The 19,054-nt window shown below is 43.5% G+C and overlaps 1 protein-coding gene across 1 annotated transcript in view; it reads right to left on the bottom strand.

Annotated features, from left to right (window-relative positions):
• VPS8 (VPS8 subunit of CORVET complex) overlaps positions 1-19,054 on the bottom strand; it is a 64,701-nt gene that overhangs the window by 44,031 nt on the left and 1,616 nt on the right. The window contains exons 3-16 of the mRNA XM_058031134.1: positions 18,286-18,416; positions 16,774-16,867; positions 16,203-16,235; positions 14,788-14,842; positions 9,711-9,835; positions 8,180-8,266; positions 7,101-7,168; positions 6,368-6,521; positions 6,209-6,268; positions 5,325-5,432; positions 4,485-4,565; positions 3,417-3,587; positions 2,663-2,737; positions 2,155-2,190 (exon numbers count right to left, since the gene is read on the bottom strand). Of these exons, the coding sequence (XP_057887117.1) occupies positions 2,155-2,190; positions 2,663-2,737; positions 3,417-3,587; positions 4,485-4,565; positions 5,325-5,432; positions 6,209-6,268; positions 6,368-6,521; positions 7,101-7,168; positions 8,180-8,266; positions 9,711-9,835; positions 14,788-14,842; positions 16,203-16,235; positions 16,774-16,867; positions 18,286-18,416 (1,278 nt within the window). The remainder of the gene's footprint in view (positions 1-2,154; positions 2,191-2,662; positions 2,738-3,416; positions 3,588-4,484; positions 4,566-5,324; positions 5,433-6,208; positions 6,269-6,367; positions 6,522-7,100; positions 7,169-8,179; positions 8,267-9,710; positions 9,836-14,787; positions 14,843-16,202; positions 16,236-16,773; positions 16,868-18,285; positions 18,417-19,054) is intronic.

Here is a 19,054-nt window from a genome sequence, read left to right as displayed (position 1 = left end):
GAAAAGATGATTCCCTCCCCTTTAAGACTGGCATTTCCCAGTAGTGGGTCATGGCTCCTGACAGCAAGGCAACACAACACCTCAGAAGCTCTCACCACACTGCAGTAAAGGACAGGATCTCAAAGAGATTCTCTCAAATGGACATTTTCTGCTGGACTAGGAAATGTCAGGCCCCACACATCAAGTCCCTCTGGGGGGACATTTTAAGTCAAATGCTTGATGGATGAAGACCCCCAGCATTACTGACTGCCTGATAAACAAAGGATAAAAATTTTCCACTCCCCATCTTTGCCTAACCACTTGAAGCACAACAGCCTGGAGTGAAAAACTCTGCCATGCTTTCAGCAAAGCAGGTACTCATCCCACCCCCTATTTTCTCCTGAGCTCACAGTCAGCAAGGACTGAAGTAGATCACAAGTATTTTCTGCTTTAAGGAACCATTAATACCTAAGGCCAACCACCACTGGCCTTGGTATGATAGGTCAGTGTCAAAGAACTGTTGGAGAGAAGAAAGATTGCAGGTCTCAGCCCAGCATTCTGTCCTGCAGCAAGAATTCTCAGTTTCACCCTAACCACCACACACTCAATTCAAACTCTCAGTTAAGTCCCCTGTGATACAGGCACAACTGCAACACAGTAGAAACCACATAGTAATCTAGAAAGGGACTGTCTCAGAGCACAAACTGTGTTTGACTTTGGAATTCCAGGAAAATCTGTACCTGAAATCATGGATGAGAACAAGACTCTTCATTACAGCTCACTAAACCAAATTCAGTGGTGAATGGCAGGAGACAAAACCAGCAGAGAGAGGCAGCCATAGTAACTAAAATCTCAACAGAGCTCAACTGTTCATATCCTATAAAAGGTCCTGATACAATGTCATGTGAAGGAGTTTGTAATCACAGATGAGGACAACAGCCCTAAAGCAACCTAAGCAAGAGGAAAAATGGTGAAGGTCACTGCTTAAAGGAGAAATATGAGACTGCAAAGAAATGGCTACCAGATCTCCTTGGGAGAAGCTGATTCTTGATTCACTGAAGCCTTCTACATAGAGGCATAAGCTGAATTTACTACTGAAGTTTGCTGATGACCAATTGGGAGCGTGTGAGGTGAGACAGAAGAACAGAAAGACACGAGAGAGATGCCCCTGAAGCTGGAAACAGAAGAATGATGCCACTCAACAATATAAGCAACTTCCAACAGAAATCAGTTTGGCTACAGGGCACCAGTGAATCTCCAGAGTGCCCAAGTCACTGACATCCCATAGCCAAAAGAACAGAAAAATGAGATCCAAGGATGCATGAGAAATGACACATCTAGCAGAGACTGTGAAGAAGGGGTGACACTGTACATTGCACTTGTAAGACCTTACCCAGAGCAATATGTGGCCAACTGTTTGCCCATGCCCAAGAAACTGAGCACACAGGACACACAGCAAACAGGGACTACAAATAAAGAAAGGAATGGAAAGTAATCTCAAGAGAGAGCTGAAAGAGCTCTGCTTAGCCTTGCAAAACAAAGCCTGGGAGAAAACATGCACACACTGAATAAACATACTGCAAAGTGGTGATGCAGAAAGGAAAACAGCTGTTTGAGTCAAGGGAAAAGTACAACACAGGAACAGATCTAAATAGATCACTAAGAACTTTAGTGTGGGCATTGATGGGGTTTCAGCTGTCAGGGAAATGATGTCCAAAAAAATCTTCAACCAACAAGGACCTAAAATCCTATGGATTTCTAGGTAGTCTTTGATGGATTTTATGATGCAGCTCCTGCAGTAGCTGGAGACAAACCCCAGTGAAGCAGATTCTCTTTCACTCCTGGATGTTTGTGTGGCAGACACGAGCTTGCACACAGCTTGTGGAAGACTTCATCACACACTCAGGTAAGTCTAGCACTGCACTAACAGAAGCTGACACACAGCAAGGCATGATGCCTTGTTTGGGAGAACAGGGTCTCATTCAGCCTGGGAATTTAGGCAAGCAATTTTTCAGTGTCCCCATGAAAATCAGTGTATCCACAGCACTGGCTCTGTGCAGCAATCAGGAATCCTGAACACAGTGCCCAGAAAATGCTCCACAAATGCTCCCTCCCTCCTTTGAGCTAGATTTAAGCAATTCAAGCCTAAGTTGAAGAGTGTCCCTCTCAACATACCTCTCTCCAGCTTCTCAATGTCATGACATGAACAGACTAGGAACGAAAAAGAGAAATTGAAAGTTATTTACTGGCAGCTGCTCATGCAGCCTGTAGTACCCCCCAGACTCACCACAGCACACCAGTACAGATGACTAAAAAAAGCATCCCTCAAGCAGTACAAATTGGAGCCCAGTTTTAGCTGCTGTCTTATTTTTTTCTGCTTATTCCCTAGCACATTTATAACAGAGACAGAGCAGCTGAGGGCAGAGGCCATCTCAGTAAAGTAAGGCTAAGTTTACCCTGGAGCAGAATGAATCAGGATATTGTGAAACTATGACAATGTCTCACTCAGCCCATACCCTGGCTAAAAACAAATTACTGCACATTTCCTTCACCCTCCAACATAAGTGCACAAAGAACCTTTTCCCAAAGCACATCTCCACAGAAGACAAATTGCCCTTTTCTAGAAGAGCTACCATCAACAGTGAATGCCCTGTATTTTTACTGAAAAATTCCCCCCACTTACCTTAGTTCCAAGGTAAAAGACCTGACCACCACAGCTGCTGATGGACTGGTAACAAGCTTTCTCTCCAACCAGTGCCTACAGGGAGAAAAGACACACGCAAGTGAAACTGCATTTTGGGTTTTTTTAAGATTTCCCAAACAACATAAACAGACTTCCAAGACCCTTTGCAATGCAGAAATCAAAACAAGGGTGGAGAAAAAACACCAAAAATTTCTGGGCAGTAGCAAGTCAAAGAGCTCTGCTGTCACTCCCTCCTGCTTGTGAACTCAACTTCAAGTCCTGCTGAGCTCTAGCTACCCAAAAATGATGAAGTAGGGCTCTGACTCTACCCTCAGGTGCCAAAAAGGTAATGGGGGGCCCTTTCCTTGCCACCTGCTTCTTCACATACCTTCCTCAAGAGCAAATGTGTAGGGCACACAGATGGGAAGACAACTGTTCAAGTGAGAGTTGCTACAACAGCAGTTTGACTGCCAGTAACCAGTGCTCCAGTCTGTGGTGTATTAAGTTGAAAATCCTCTTAAAGAATAAAGCACATCAGCTTTTGTCCCAGACAGAGTATTCCAAAGCCTGGTAAAGGAGGAGCAGTTCCTACAACCTTCCATGCACCAAAGGAAACAGGAGCTGTCTGTTAGCTGCCCACATCACCACCATGTCTGACTTCTGAAATGCTCCCAAAAGGCTTTTTCCCTCCAGGCTTCCACTTAAGCCCTACATCAAACACAGCTGCAAACACAAGGAGGCCACCAGTGCCTACCAAGGCCTCGCTGACATTGCCCCCTGTGGCCAGAGACTTGAAGTGGCTGCTGTTGTACACCAGCTGAACCTCTGAGATCTCGATGGTCTCCAGCTCCTCCTGGGTCTGACGGTCTATGACGTGCAGCTTCTCCACACTGTCCAGCAGCACCGCTGTCCGTGAGTTGATCCACTGCAAAAGCAGCAAATTCCACATCTCAGCAATGCATTCTCCATTACAGCCAAGGAAACAGGCTCTGGCATATCCCTGAGCACCCCTACTGGGAATTCTGGGACAGCCAGTAGCTTACTTACTATACATGGCTGTCACGGACACATTTTATGAAAAATCCTTTTGTTAGGATTTTTTCTCCTGAGAAGCTGAGAGGCCTCAGGAACAAAATGTAAACAATAATTATCTGCTGCTGTGGAATGCAACAGGTGCATCTTTAATTGGTCTCATGTGGTTGTTTTTAATTAATGGCCAATCACAGCCCAGCTATCTCAGACTCTCTGGTCAGTTACAAGATTTTATTATCATTCCATTCCTTCCTTTCCTTGCTAGCCTTCTGATGAAATCCTTTCTTCTATTCTTTTACTATAGTTTTAATATAATATATATCATAAAATAATAAATCAGCCTTCTGAAACATGGAGTCAAGATTCTCATCCCTTCCTTCATCCTGGGACCCTGTGAACACCACCACAACATGGCCACTTCACAACTGCATACATGCATGACTTCAAAGGCAGAGATAATGAGGGTCCTTCTGCACAGAAATTACATGGAATCCTCAAAGAAAACAGCTGTAGACAGATGGCAATCCACCAGAGCCCTTGTCCCCTTGGCACACAGTTTATGCTACAGCACGCTTTCTATGCAGAGGTGTCAAAGCCAAGACAACTACACCACTGTTCACAGGTGGTTACCACACTGTGCTGGTTTTCCACAGTCCCAAGTGTAAGGACATTTTCAGTTAGCTATCACCAGAAAAACACAGCCAAGAGCACAGAACTAAGGGCTACTGAGATACATTTACAAGAAAACTAGTGCAAAAGAATTTAACCCTTCTGCAGTCCTGAGACTTACAGTAAAGTTGATGAGATCATAGTGCAGATGAAGCTGCCTCTGCTTTGTGACATGTATTGCACCACTATCATCTCTCTTGACCTGAAAGAGAAAACAAACAAGGCTGACTTAGACTCAGACTTCCTCAGTCTCTCAGTTCCCACAGGGCACCACAGTGACTCCAGGAATCTTGAGCTCCCCCATACAAGCATCTCAGCAAGCCAAGTTTAAGCCATGCATCCTTTTCTTTCTCCCCAGTTTTACCAAGAGAGATGAGAAAGAGGATTCAATCCAGACAACCAGATGTCTGGGTGCTTAAACAAAGCTCAAGGTCCAACATGATAGCAGAGTTGGAGAACAAACTTAGCACTCCAAAGCCAAAATGCCAGATTTTCAGAAGCCTTGCTCTCATACTGAAATCAGCATAAAATTGTCTCCAAACAATCGTATCTGCATGTGTAACTGCTGCAGATCTAAACAGCATGAGCACCATGCCCACAAGTTACACATCAACAGGACTGAAAGATCTTTTCTTAGTGTTTTACACAGGTTTTTTCAGACCCATGTTTTAAAGCAAAAACTAAGATGGTGTCTCAAATTCACATGCCCCAGAAAACAATCCACACACTAATATCTCCAGTAGAAGCACACTGCAAGCCAGTACTTCTGGAACAGGTAAATCCCATGCCTCCAGGCAAGGCACCACTGCAGCTGAAGAGCAGTGACCACCAGGCTGGTTTCCCCGGGCCAGTGGGAAGCTGCAGTTGTTCCAGCATGCTCAGCTATCACACTGTCACTGAGCTAGAGGCTCAATCCCTGACTGTGACCACCTGAAAGCAGCAGAGAACAGCCCAGGCTCACCAGAAGGAAGTACACGACATCTCCTCGACAGAAGGCAAGCATGGGGTTCACCGAGTTCTGCACGGCCACAAAGTGCCACGCCAGCAGGGGGACACTCGAAGGGTCCATCTGTCACACACAAAGCACAGCCACTGGTTAAGGCACACCCTCAGCTCCAGGACATGTGGCTCATCAGCTGCTTCTCACTTCTGCCTGTGTTTGGTACACACAGGGGCTGCAAAGCAAACTCCTCTTTGGTCCAGTCACACACTTGGAGCTCTTGGCAAAGTGGACACCCACACAGAACTCCACTGGTGTCTGAGCTACTCAGGGTGGATCCAATCCCACATGGATACATGGACTACAACAAGCTGCAGCTTGATATCCCCCTTGTCTCCATTTTCCTAACATAACCCATCCCACATCTGCCCCCAGCTGCTTTTACAAGAGGAATTAGGCCATTCACCAGTGAAAGTGAATATTCAAGAGTTTAGAAGACTAACTGTTTAATGCTCAAATTCCTCTTGGTTCCTGTCCCTGTAATTAAGGGGCCTGTTTTATGGTTCTAATAGAAAACAGTGGCCCCAGTCCAAGGTGATTGTAGCCATAATCAGGTAACATTTCATCTGTGGATGCATACACACTGCAGCAGGAAAGAGAAGAAGCTGAGGGACTCCCTCCTGCTTATTTGAGAAAATCAGCATCTTCACAGAGGTACAGCTGGAAGCAGCTTTTTCACCTCCTCTCTGCAACAACCTCCACACATTAGACCCAAAGATTATGAATGCTATTTCACAGTGTTGTGGAAGACAGTGGTACCAAACACCTGCTCCTGATCTCAATCCTTTCCTCCAAGAAAATGTTTGTACATAACCCAAAAAGCACCTGTTGGCTTTATTACTCACACGGCCATAGGGAAAGGTCATCCACACTTTCAGAGATGGCTTCAGGCCAATAACCAGGATCTTCAAGGAAAGAAAAAAGAAAAATAAAATATCTGAGTATGCAGCAGAGAGCTTCTCCTTTGTGATCTCACATCAAGCCTCCCACAAGCAGCAAGTTACCTTGGTGAGGGAGGCCATGGCCAGCAGTGAATACTGGGTGATAGGATGGTCTCTCAAATCAACCTTTGCATGTAATGGCTCAATACAGCAAACTTCCCCCTTGGAGCCACTGAAGAGACACCGAGACTCGCACGTCCTCACTCCCATAACCCTCCTGCAAAGAGCACAGATCAGCTTGGTGGCAGCCCAACAATCTCAGGAGTGATCCTTCATAACCACTCCTTCTAAAAAGTCCCTTGCAGAGCTCCAGAGACCACTTCTGACATGAAACTGGAGGCAATCCCATACAGCTGCTCAGATACAGACAAGAATTCAAGATCTTATCTGAGAATAAGATTTGGGCAATTCCTGGACTTTATCAGATTAACTGTCAATCCTGCCTCCTCCTGAAGAGGCCAAGAGTAAAAGGAGCAGCTACTGCAGGACAGCACTCACTAATGAGCCAAGATACAATGAGAGGCAGCACTTTCATGCCAGCAACCAAGAGCCCACAAGGAATGTCAAGTTCTGGACAATACAGCAACACCTTAACAATTAAGGCTATCCTTTGCCTATTGCACTGCCACACAGCATCTTGCTTCAGCTGAGAAATTACACTGCAGCCCTAAATTACACCTTCAACAGTCAGGCAGTAACTTTATTGGTTTCAATGGGTTTTTTTCTCCCTAGGTTTTGGAAACCATGACCCAGAATTGGTTTCTTGTACTTTCTCTGGAGAGAGTTATTGTCTTACTTAAATGACAGTTCAAACACGGAGCCTCCGCTGTCATTGCAAATTGCGAGTGTCGGATCATCTGTAAACTGAGCAGAAAACGAGATTAAAACGGCCCTAAGAAATAAACTACAACAAATGGATACAAAAACACATGCTATGGCAGTACTAACACCACACAGAGTACAAGCAGTGCACCTACAGAAACACACCTTAAACATACCAAGTTCAGACAATCACTGGGGTTTTTTTTATTATGTGCAAAAAAAAAAAAAAGCAAGATTTGTGTTTCACCTTCATTTCCCCAGCAAGCCCTGTTGCCAGATTCTGGTACCAAAACCCCACTCCTTTATGCTGCAGCTCAGAACTGCAGCACATCAAAGCCTGAGCTGCCTCTAGAAGGGCTCTCAGCCTCAAACCCATGGGTTGGGGCCAGAGCTGGTGGATGGGCTGCAGCTACAGACAGACCCAAATCAGAAACATCCAGAACTTCTGAAGACACCAAGTAATTCAGAGGATCACAGTCTCCATTGGGGACACTTCTGGAGATGTTTATATCCAGAATCTGTAAGCCCACAAAAATCTGAGGCTATGAGAAACAAAGCCAGGCACAAACTCAGATATGATTTCTGTGTATGACAATAACACTGTGCTGAACAAGAAGCAATAGATTATTTCTCTTTCAACCCAAAACAGTCCCAACAAGCTATGTGAAAAACTGCTTACAGAAGCTACTTTCTGAGTTCAGATTCTTTTTAAGTTGAAAGTTGGCAAGTCACGTATTCAGGTCAAAATATTGCACATTTTACAGAAATGTGTTCTAACAACTAATTCTTCATACATTTTGGCACTGGAGAGAGGAGTTATAACAGACAACAACTGTTGTTTGCTACAGTACAACTCACAGCCAAAACTATTATGTCAGTATACACAGTTTCATTTTAGAACAGAATTTCTGCTCATTTTTCTCATCCCTGGATACCACTGCCATAGGCAGTGTTAAATCTAAATCATGTTAAATCTAGAAGTACTACACAAGGAAAGTCACCACATCTGACTGAACAAAACTAAGATAAAAGTAGTAATTGAGTGTTTATTACCTTGATGTGCAAAATGGCTGTTCCTGGAGGGTGGGCATCTGTTATTGACCGCAGCAGCTTCCCACTGGCCAGATCCCACATGGTGATCTGCAAGCACACTCTGCTCAGTACACACTCACTGTCAAGGGGTTCTCTCCATCACCTTGTGCATTACAGTGCAGCAACAAATTCCTACACTGACATTATCACCCTGGGTTAGTAGGGGTTTCATATCAAAGAAAAGGGACCTGAAATCTGTTCCTGTCCTGCTTCTCCAAGCAGTTCACTTGTCTGCTTAGAGCTGACACCATGTGTTATCTCAACTCTGAATCATCTCCTTTTGGCCAGCTCTCCCCACCTGCCCAATCTCCCTCAGCTCACAGCTATCTGCCTGATAAGAACATTAAAGAGTGTAAGATAACTTTGTTACCACCCAACAAGTCAAATGCATTTCTCTGTCTCAGAACCAGTGAACAGGTGAAAAATCTCTGCCGACACCCCTGAGCAAAACTCAAGCATCTCCATGGCTACCATGAACCTTGTCCCTCCTCTCCTCCTGAGCTTGCTCAGCATGACAAGGCAGGTAGGAGAATAGACCTTGGCTTGTACTTAATATTAATTCAAGCATTTTCTCAGCTAAGAAACAGGAAATCCCAAACTGCTCACCGCACAACTGCCTGGAAGAGCTGAGATTACAATCTGAATAAAACTTTTTTAAGGGAAATAGTACTTTATGTGATCCTATAAATCATCTATCAATGCTTCTAGACCATATGTTCCATAGCTGTTGTTCCAAAATGTTTTATCTGAGCATCATTTAAAACTGGCTGCTGTCCTGCACTGATTAAGTATTTCCACATGGCCTGCAGCAAGCTGTCATTGAGTCCTACCACAGGCACAGGGGTGTGTTTTATCAACTATGAAGGTGAAAGCAAAGGGAAATGAATGCAAAAAGAAAAAGCAGCCTTCTTTTGTACTTCTCTAAATGTTACCAAGGTGATGTCTACCTATTTTGGTTTAGTCTTGTTACTTTTGTTCAGGAATTGCTTTCTCTCCTTTGGTTCTGAGAAAGGGCATAAAACCACAACAGGCTCAATCCCTTTTCCCTTCAAAAGCTATGCTACTTATGTCACACAAGTAAGGTATTAGCAAAAATTCATTTTGGGGTTGCATATGAGTTTCAAGAATTTGAAGTCATCACGACAGTGAAAAACAGCTTTAATTACCATGTACAGACCTCAGAGAGTGACCTAGAATGACTAAACTGCTTGTCCCAGTGAGTCACGGCATATTTTAGTTTAACAGGAATTATGTCACAATTAAATGAGCCCTTTGCTATATTCTGCATTACTCACTTCCTGCACAGAAACCTGATTCAGCAGGAATTGGCTGTCCCAAAAAGCTCTGGGCACATCACGCTGCATGTGCAGCTTCTGAGCACCCAACCAGCCAACACACAGCTACAGACTGAGGGGCTTGGCTTGGAGCTGTTGGCACCTCCAGGTAAGCTCTCAGGACAGAGCACTGCAGCAGCTCATCCTTTGGGAATTACCTGTCCTTTTGCAAAGCCACAGAGCAGCCTGGAGCAGTCATTGTTGATGCTGAGAGCAGAGATGGCCCCGTACTGGGCCCCAACCGCGGTGCTGCCCAGACACAGCCGGAGAGCCTGGTTCTGATCTGCAGCAGAGCAATTGGTAAAAAGTAAAGGAAGAGCAATGGTTAAAATGAACATCATGAAATAATTCACACATACAATTCACCTGGGGTACATTAACAATTCACAGACTTACAGTTAAGTTCTTTTAAAAAGGAGTTTACAAGATAAGAGCTCATGTTAGAACAAAAAGAGTGGGACACTGTCTTGCAGGGAAATACAAAAATTATTTTTAGAAGTACAAATCAGGGACAGGAAATATGGAAATGCAGAGGTATTACATACTGAAAAAGAAACTACTAGAAAAATCAAATCAGAATCTAGCTTTCCTTTCACTATTCTACAACAGTGGTTAAGTTCTAGCAAGGAAGATGACAAAATTAATTCTACCTTCTGAGCCTTGTATTTCTGCCTTTGAACATCAACTACAAAACCCCAACAGAGGCTTTTGGTGAGTGCAATTTTATGTAAATTTTATTCTTATTATGAAATTTTACTCCTTGGTTTTGTTGCTAAAGGCCAAAGGCGGGAAGGAAAAGGCACTTTTGTCTCCAAGCTGCACAGTTAAAACACCCAATGAGTCCTGGTGCACACAGCTCTTACTCTATAAAGGAACTCTCTCCCTGAGCCACAGGCTGCTGCAAAGGAGGTGCCACTGCCTGCAGAGCCTCCACAGGGACTGCACTGCTGCAGGGCCATGCCTGTCCACCCCTGCACACCACAAACCATGGGCACCTCTGTCTGTGCCAAGTTCTTGGAGGCTCCCAAACCATGAGAGAATCACAAGTGCTTTACAAGATGCTGCTCTTCATGAGTTTGGATGAGAATCCTCTGCCTGTCTTTGGTGCACTGCTTTTAAAAGCTAAGAAAAATGTCCTGGAGCTGCTTTTTCCATCCATCTCTGCTTTTGAGAGCAAGGGAGTGAGAAAAGATGCTTTGTGAGAACTATTGGAATGAAGACTACAGGGATATGAACTATATCAGAAGCACCATAATAACACTGTGCAGGATTCACCTCGAGCAAGGAAGGGAAAGGACTGGATCCAGGAAACAGAGCTGAGCACCAGAAACACCCTGGAAGATGTGCCCAGGGCATGGGACATGGTTCTCCAAGCTGCAGCACGGGTGGGAACATGCTGGCTGTGAAACAGAGCATGGATGTATCCTACATTACCTGCCCAAAGTAAGGCATTTATCAGTCTGTTCAGACAGCTGAGAGTGGGAGTCACCTTTCAAATCCCATCTGTATGAAGAGGCAGGAGTGGAGTTCAGAAATAAACACCAGCAAGAAAAGCTCAACTCCTGGATCACTCTAAAGCACTGCTCAGAGTGAGGAGAAAACATTTTTGGCCACGCTACCAGGACACACCTTGATATCATTGTGACAAGGGTGTTCACAGCATGGATCAGAACAGGTCAAGGAAAAAGAAGATGAATCATGAAAGATTTCCATGGAAATTCAGAGAAAACAGAGCTACAACTGGAAAACAAGTTTCACAGAGAGATATTCTCCAAATGGTGTCAAGATCCAAAGAAATAACACCTGTTCCCTGGAAATGCAGTTCATTTACAAAAATACAACCTGCTAACCATAACAATTCGTTTGAAAATAGGGGAATAATGCAGCTCCTTATATTAAAGGTGAATGACTTCATTCCTGAACTACTTTCCACTTCAGCCTAAGCCTGTCAGTGACTCAATCAATAACCCGTTTCCTCTCAGGCATGAAAAAGGAGAATCCCCCACAGCTTTCTCTGAAAAGGTTTTATTTCTTTATATGTATCTCCACAGGAACTTTCAAAAACCATCTTCTTTTTCCCTCACCTGCAATGTCAATTCAAAACAAACAAGGCCTCTATTGTATGCCTAAATTAAGTGATTTGTATGACCAATCCAGTACATGTTCTTGTTTGCAGACAAAGGATGACACACAATAAGAACCATTAGACAAGATTTAAAAAAAAATACTCAACTATAATATGGATGAAATTGCTTCCAAGGCAAATCAAGATCAGAAAATCAATGAGCTTCTACTAATAGTCTGGCAAAGTAATAAAAATAGACAAAAGCAAAAGGTTATAAAAGCTGATCTGATGATTTTCCAGACTTGCATTATCAGCTTGCAAGTAAGGCACATTAAGGATTAAATATAAAAAGCTTTTGCCAAATGCTTGAAACAAAGGTGGCTATCAACTGTCAAAAAATTGTTTTAATTTTTCCATTTACATAAGGCAATTCTTCAACTGAAAATTTTCCAGCAGTAACTGTGCTGCTCTCAGAGTCTGAAGTCAAAATGAGATGGAGTTTAAATACAATTCTGCACATGCAGAAAAAAGACAAGTTTGTGGATGTGAAAGAAGTAATTTTCCAAACCAAAGAAGCCAGTATAGTGCTGCAGAAGCTGATACTGCTTAGATCACCAGATTTTCATCAAGATCTTCTCCTTAAGCCCTGATTTTCCTGAGTTTGAAAGGCTTGCTTGGTTTTCTGCAGAATTACTGACACACTACTAATTTTATTAGGCACAGTGCCAGGAAATGCTCTGGGTGGGTGCTGATCTCATGGAAGAGCCTTGTCCTGCCCTGAAACACCTTTACTAACAGCTATGGACCTGCTGCGTAGGACATGACAAAAATCATATTTACCTGCTCCTCTACTGTCCCTGCCTGGAGAATCTGGGAGTGTGCAGTGCACATGCACCCACTGAGCAACTCCCAGCAGCATCATCCACTGAGAGGCTGCTGCACTCTGAGCTGCCCCTGAAATCCTGGCACAGACAACATGCAACCTGGGCATGCAGGGACATGCACACAGCAGTGGTACTGTACCTTTGCCTTTCAGTCCACACAGAAAGGGCCAAAAGAGGAGAAAAAAAGCCAGAAATCAATGTAAGAGGAAGGAGTGAAGCAATGAACAGCACATACGTGACAATCTCCAAAGACACAAACTTCAGATTTTGCTGAGTGTTTCCTCTGGGTAATATTCCCCCTTCTGATTTATTCAAGAAATGATGCTGTGATGGTTAGTGTTCTACAACCAGGCAGTTTAAAAAGTGAGTTTATAAATTTGAACTTCATTGCATTGAAGACCAAAAAATAGAAATGTGAGAGGAAATAAAACTGGAAGTTCACTGTAACATAACTGGTAAAACTATTTTCACCCAGAGGAGTGTCTCCAGGCCTGCAGACATCCCTTCCTACCCTCTCTTCTGCAACACTTCCAGGATGTCAGACTTGGCACCTAATCCAACACTAACCCAGAAGGAAACTGCTTTTCAATATTACATGTGCAGCCTGAGAACTGCCCTGTGATAATGTTTCAGAAGTCAACAGAAGCATTCAAAAAGCAGAATGAAAGTCTCTCAAGTCTTCTATAATAACAACAGAGCAGACAAACCATGAGTACAGGTGGACTTGGGAGAAGAGACAAATTAGCTGAAATCAAATATATGAAAGAAAAAATAAAGTTTAAAAATGTGTTCGGGACAATCAGAGAAATTTGTTCAACAAGGAAATGGATCTACAATTTTGCATGCAGAAAAGATGTTATATTCCCACTGTACAGTATAAACCCTGCACACACCTTAGAAACCTTCAGGGAGTAAGTCTGACCCTAATTCACACATCTAGTAAAAAAAAAGTAGAAATATTGACTGGTCTACAGAAATTCAGTCTTGGTTTAAATTTCAGAATAAACCCAGGCCAGATCTCCAATTCCCTCTTTACCCACAGCAAAGCCTCCTAGAGCCCTATAGTGCCAGGTTTTCTCTCTCTTTAGATACATCTGAGAGCACTGGGATCAATGCCCAAGTTTCAGTTACAGAACTGAAGGAATTCTGCAGAGAATAAGTGTCCAGGAAGCATCCTGAAACAAAACTGGACACTGCACTTCCATTCCTCATCACTGTCAAATCACAGCACAGACTCACAGAGTGACTTCAGCTGTAAGGGAGCTGTGCATGGAGGTCTCTGGCCCAGCCCTCCTGCTCCAAGCAAGGTCAAAGAAAGCAGACAGTCAGAGGCTTGAATTTTGAATATCCCCATGCAAAGAGACTGCACAACCTGTCTCAACTCTTATCTCATGCTTCAACCCCCTCAGGATGAAAATCTTTATCAGAGCTCCCCTCAGTGCAGGTCCAGTGCCTCCTACCCAGCACCACGGACCTCTGGGAGGGCTCTGGGGCTCTCTTCCATCCACCTTTCCTTCAAGGAGCAGAATTGTTTCAATACTGGATTAAGCAAATGGCATAAAATAGTTTAATGCCTAAATACCCAGGAAGGTGAGTCTTGCATTGTCACAGTGTTTCCCATCTCCCTGGTACCTGTCCCCTTAACTTCTGGTCTCCAAGAATTTCAATCAGCATCAATAAATACACTGACATTTCTAAGCTGGATAAGAACTGAGTGCTACACAGACAAAGAGCACAAAACCTGAATATGACTGGGAACAGTTCCAGAGCTGTTCTGGCCCAGCTGGGCAAACAGAGGCACAAGCTCAGAAAATCTTGTAAGAGAGTTTGGTGATAAGGGGAAGAGCAGAATGACAATCAAGGGAGCAGAGGGGCCTGCCTAGTGCAGGGGAAGGGCAGGGAAGGAAACAGCCAGGGCACAGGTCTGCAGGCAGCCAGGGCCAGAAGCCCCACTTCCCAGGGAACACAACTCCCACAAAGCTGACACCTATTCAGACACGGGGCACAAGGTCATTAGTGATAATGGCATAGAAAAGGCTCTTTAGACAATTCCCATGTGGTTAAATTTCTCCAACTACCAACAACGCATAAGAAACATGAGTGAGATGACAAATACTACTTCTGCTTCCTTTCTTTACTGAAAGAAAAACACATTTAGCACAAACAACATCCTAGAAGAAACCCAGCCTGCAGTTATAAATCAGGCTGGCGGTTTTTAGCTTGTGTTTGCATTTTTTTTAAGATCACTAAAACGTAAAAAAACTCCAAACTTTATTTTTAACTTACCAAATATCAGTGCTAACCCATGGGACGTCCCCACTGCTATCAGATTTGATGCTGCCTGAAAGAGTCATACAGGAAGATGGAAAGCAGAAGAAACATCTTTCACAAATCCACCACTTATCAAGCAAAGTTTGGAAAAGGGGAAGATTTCAAAGGTTATCACTTTATCAACTTATAACTGACAAGCACAATTCCTGCATGAAGACAGATAGGTACTACACCTGAACAGCCATCACACAGATTATCTAAAGATCAGAGGGCTGCTTTTTCCTCTGCTGTTTGAAATTCAAACACTCAGAGTGGTACCCACAGCAAAATTTCATCTTATAAAGTCAGTCTCATTCTTCTGGTGTAGTTGCTGAGTATAAATACTTGGGATTTTATCCTAAATCAGCTGCCACTTCCACATCTGAACTCTTCTAAAACCCTGGCCAGTGCTGGTCTCCTGAAGCCAGAGACTCCAACTTCTTTCCATGGTGAATTAAACAAATCCTATTAAACATATCCTCAAAGATCCTACTGCACTTGCCAACTTGCACTCAATGAAATAAAACTTACTAGAAATCACATAATGCTGTAGATGTATTCATCTTGTTCTACTTTTTATTTCCTAACAAGTCTAAGTCAAATAAAAAAAAATCAAATGCCTTAATGTCTGGATGTGTTTAGGGCTTTTATTCTATGTACATATTAGTTACAGCATCTTCTAGCTTCACTCTGCAGTCTTTTTCCTTAAAAGTGACAACTTGTTCCTTTTCTTTTTAAACAAAATATATTTTATGGGCTGCTGTTACTACAGTCAAAGGGACTGAGCACACCTTTAGTTCCTTTGTAAAACATTAAAACTCACTTCACAAGGGCATAATAAATATTGACTGCATTTCACCTCATTAAAATGCTTCTCTTCTCATTCTACTACAGGCAGTTTCACTTCTGACATATTTAGCTATGATGCTTGACTTCATGCTTGACTTCAAGAATTTTGATGCAAATTGCTAAGCAGGAGTATCCTTCAGACAGCCTTTTAGTTAATGCTTCAGACAGTGAGACAGAGATTTGGAGCCCATCATTTGGAGCACTCTGGTTAAAGTTTCTATAAAAAATTGTCAAAGCAATAACTGGCAAAGAAGAAACAATTAGGGAAATTCAGTGTGCTCAACAGATGGAGGCAGCTCAGGTGCTCAGCTAAGAAGCCCTGGTGAAGGTATAAAAAAGGGAGGGGGGCTTGATCAGCAGAGGGGCAGCTGGGCAGTGAAGGAAGGCTGGCCTCTGCCCCCAGGGAGCTTTCAGGCTGCTCCTCCCACTCCTCACGTTTGATAAGTCAAGGAAGATGCATTTATCAGCTGTCTTAAATACTGCTTTAACAAACTGGCATGAAAACTAAATATACAATCCTTGAAAATTGTGAGAGTACTTACAATTGCAGTGGGCAAGCCAGCATCCACTTTGTCCTGGGGAAACAGGAGAACATATGAGTGAGAGACAACTCCCAGATCATGCATGTCTAATAATAAGAACTACAATACACAAAAAATCAACACCAGCTGCACTTTATTGGCCCCACCAGGGCAGACAGAGCTGAGGGAACTACTGACTAGAAACACCCATGAACAGAGAGGAAGCAGAACATCCTGTAATTCCATGTGAAAGTTACTGTGCTCCTCTCAAAGAGCCATGTGCCTGTTGGAGGCATTGAGCAAACCCAGTTCCAGCACCTTCAAGCACATTTTCATGTCATATGAACATTTCCCACCACATTTCATGACATGTAGCAACACAAATCAGTGCTAAAAGTGACCCAGCACATCACTGCTGCAGCAAGTCAGCCAAGCCCTGATTCACTGCTGCCTAGAGACTACAGGTGAGTAGTGGCTGCCCCTAACATGGTGTTACACAGAACTAATAGTAGGGCCAGACAGGAGATCTCACACACACCCCAAAAGAGTTTCAAATTTTTCTTAGTGGAGGTGCCCAGAAGATGACACTTACTGCTGCAGACACTATTTGGGCAGAAATCCCTTTCAGGAGTGAGAGTCGGATCACTGATCCATGGAGTGAGAGAGAATCTGGGAGCTTTTTCTTCCTAAAGAATTAAGGAACAAACCCAAAAGCATTAGAGCAGAATAAAAGCTTGGAACTTTGCCTAACCCACAGCCAAGCCAGCAGGTCAATTCTGCATACACCTGTAACTCATGCAATTTCCATTCTTCTTCTGGGGGCCACAGAATGAGGTAAGACATGAGATAATCAGCAAAGCCTGCTCTGCCCTGCTGTGCCTGCACACAGTTTGGTGTTAACTCATCTCCTGGAGCATAAAAACCTGACTTCCCCACACAAATGGTCATTTTCAAGCACATATCTGCAAGCCTTAGAATTCACTAATACATCCTGAAAGCAGTACTTCAGCTCTTTCAGTGAGAAAGTTTAAGCCTATAAAGGTGAGTAACTATGGAAAAATGCACAACTGGAAAAGGCTCATTAGCAGAATACAGACCCATAGGAAAACTGGGTGTATGGTAAAGAGCAGCCTTCAATAAATACACAGCTCACCTGATATGAAAGCCTAAGTGCTTCTGTTTATGGAGAAAATGTCTTTAAAAACTAACTAGTGCAGGATCAGTTATTTCAAAACAGCTCTGGTAAACTCTAGCAGGCAGGATAGGGAAATTCCCCAGTAAAGCTGCAATTTTGTTGCAAAGCTCACACCACCAGAGAGCCAAATTCCCAAAACTACCGGGGAAACATTGGGTTCTTCTCTCTCCAGAGGTGCACAACCAAGCAGCTCCCACAGAGGTTCATCAAACACGTTGTTAGTAGCTGGTATTATGGCTAAGGACCCCTAACCATGGCAACCAGCCTTACCCAAAGGTGACAGAACACCTCCAGGTTTTTCTGCCTCATACTCTCTACTGGAAGAAGTTTAAGACACTTCAGGTAACATTTCTCTCAGTACAAACAATCTTACTTGAAAAAAGAAGGGACAGAGTCTGTACACCACCCTGCACCAACATAAACCATCAGACTTGAGAGTGTTTCTATGCTGTGCAACTGCTCATGGCACACAGGGCAGCCATGGCAGTGGCTCAGGCCATCATCTGAGTCATTAACAACACACATCAGCAATATCAGAGCTAATTATCACATATTGGATGTCAATATTAGCAGTCCACTCACAGAAGGGACAGCAGTTGCCTTTTACAAATACCCACCAGCTGCCTGCAGACTAGGTGAGACACCCCTTTGAAACATTTTCTTTTGAGTCATCATGATTCAGTGCTTTAAAGACTCCACTAAAATTTGGAGAAATTAAACTAATCCATCTCCCATGAAATGCCATTATTGCTCAAACAGGTCAGCCCTCAGTGCAATTACAAATCTCATCTTTGCCTATGTGATCTTGGAGGAATAAGTTTTGTGAAAAAAGGTGGATTTGTTTCCAACAGATGTAAGCAAAACCCCTTCACAAATGGTGTGAGCTCCCAGGGCACGAGGCTGCAGTACCTTTTCAGGTGTGTCCTGTCCCCACTGTCAGAGCTGGCCACAGAGGAGGTGTCATAGGAGTGTGTATCTGTGTTATCAAGGTTCAAGAGAAAGGGATCCTCCAAAATGAAAGACTCTTCCTCATCATCAGTCTGGAGGGCGAGAATCACAGCTTGGTAAATGCTCAAAATGCACAACAGCATAACAGAAACACCAGCAAACAGCATCAGTTCAGCAGGGAAATGGAGAAGGAGTGCACAAGAAAGCCTCAGATTTAAAACCAGAACTATTTATTACTTTACTGGCCTGATTCTGTGGAAGAATTCCAGAATTCACAAAAATCACCAAAGTGGGCTGAAGAACAACTCAGCTAACCTTTCTTCCCCAAATATTTTGTACTCCATCAAAACTTTAACTGACCTGTAATAGAACTGCTTCCAAGTTTCCAAATTGCCAAGAGAAGGCTTAGAATGATCATCATCTACTCCAGCACTTCCCCAAGTGGCACTAAGAGCCCAGAAGTCCCTCCAGCTGCCACAAGAGTTGATTTTGCTCTTTTCTCAGCTCTTCTGTTTGCAATCTCTCTCTCCTTCCAGTCTTAGCCTGGAATTTTTTATTATAGTTTTTCAAAAAGCCTTTCTCCCTGATGTGTTCTAAAAGCAGCGCAGCTCCTATTGGTCTCTCAGCACAAAGCCAGAGGGAGCAAACACAACGCCCCAGCTATTCCAAACAAGCAGGGAGCAGAGCAGCTGCCCCTCGTTTCACTTACACCTGGCAGCCCTGTGCTCAT

The sequence above is a fragment of the Melospiza georgiana genome, chromosome 10, assembly GCF_028018845.1.
Source record: "Melospiza georgiana isolate bMelGeo1 chromosome 10, bMelGeo1.pri, whole genome shotgun sequence".
Classification (NCBI taxonomy): domain Eukaryota; kingdom Metazoa; phylum Chordata; class Aves; order Passeriformes; family Passerellidae; genus Melospiza; species Melospiza georgiana.
The sequence above is the reverse complement of the archived record's forward strand: the minus strand, read 5'-3'. Positions and strand labels throughout refer to the sequence as shown.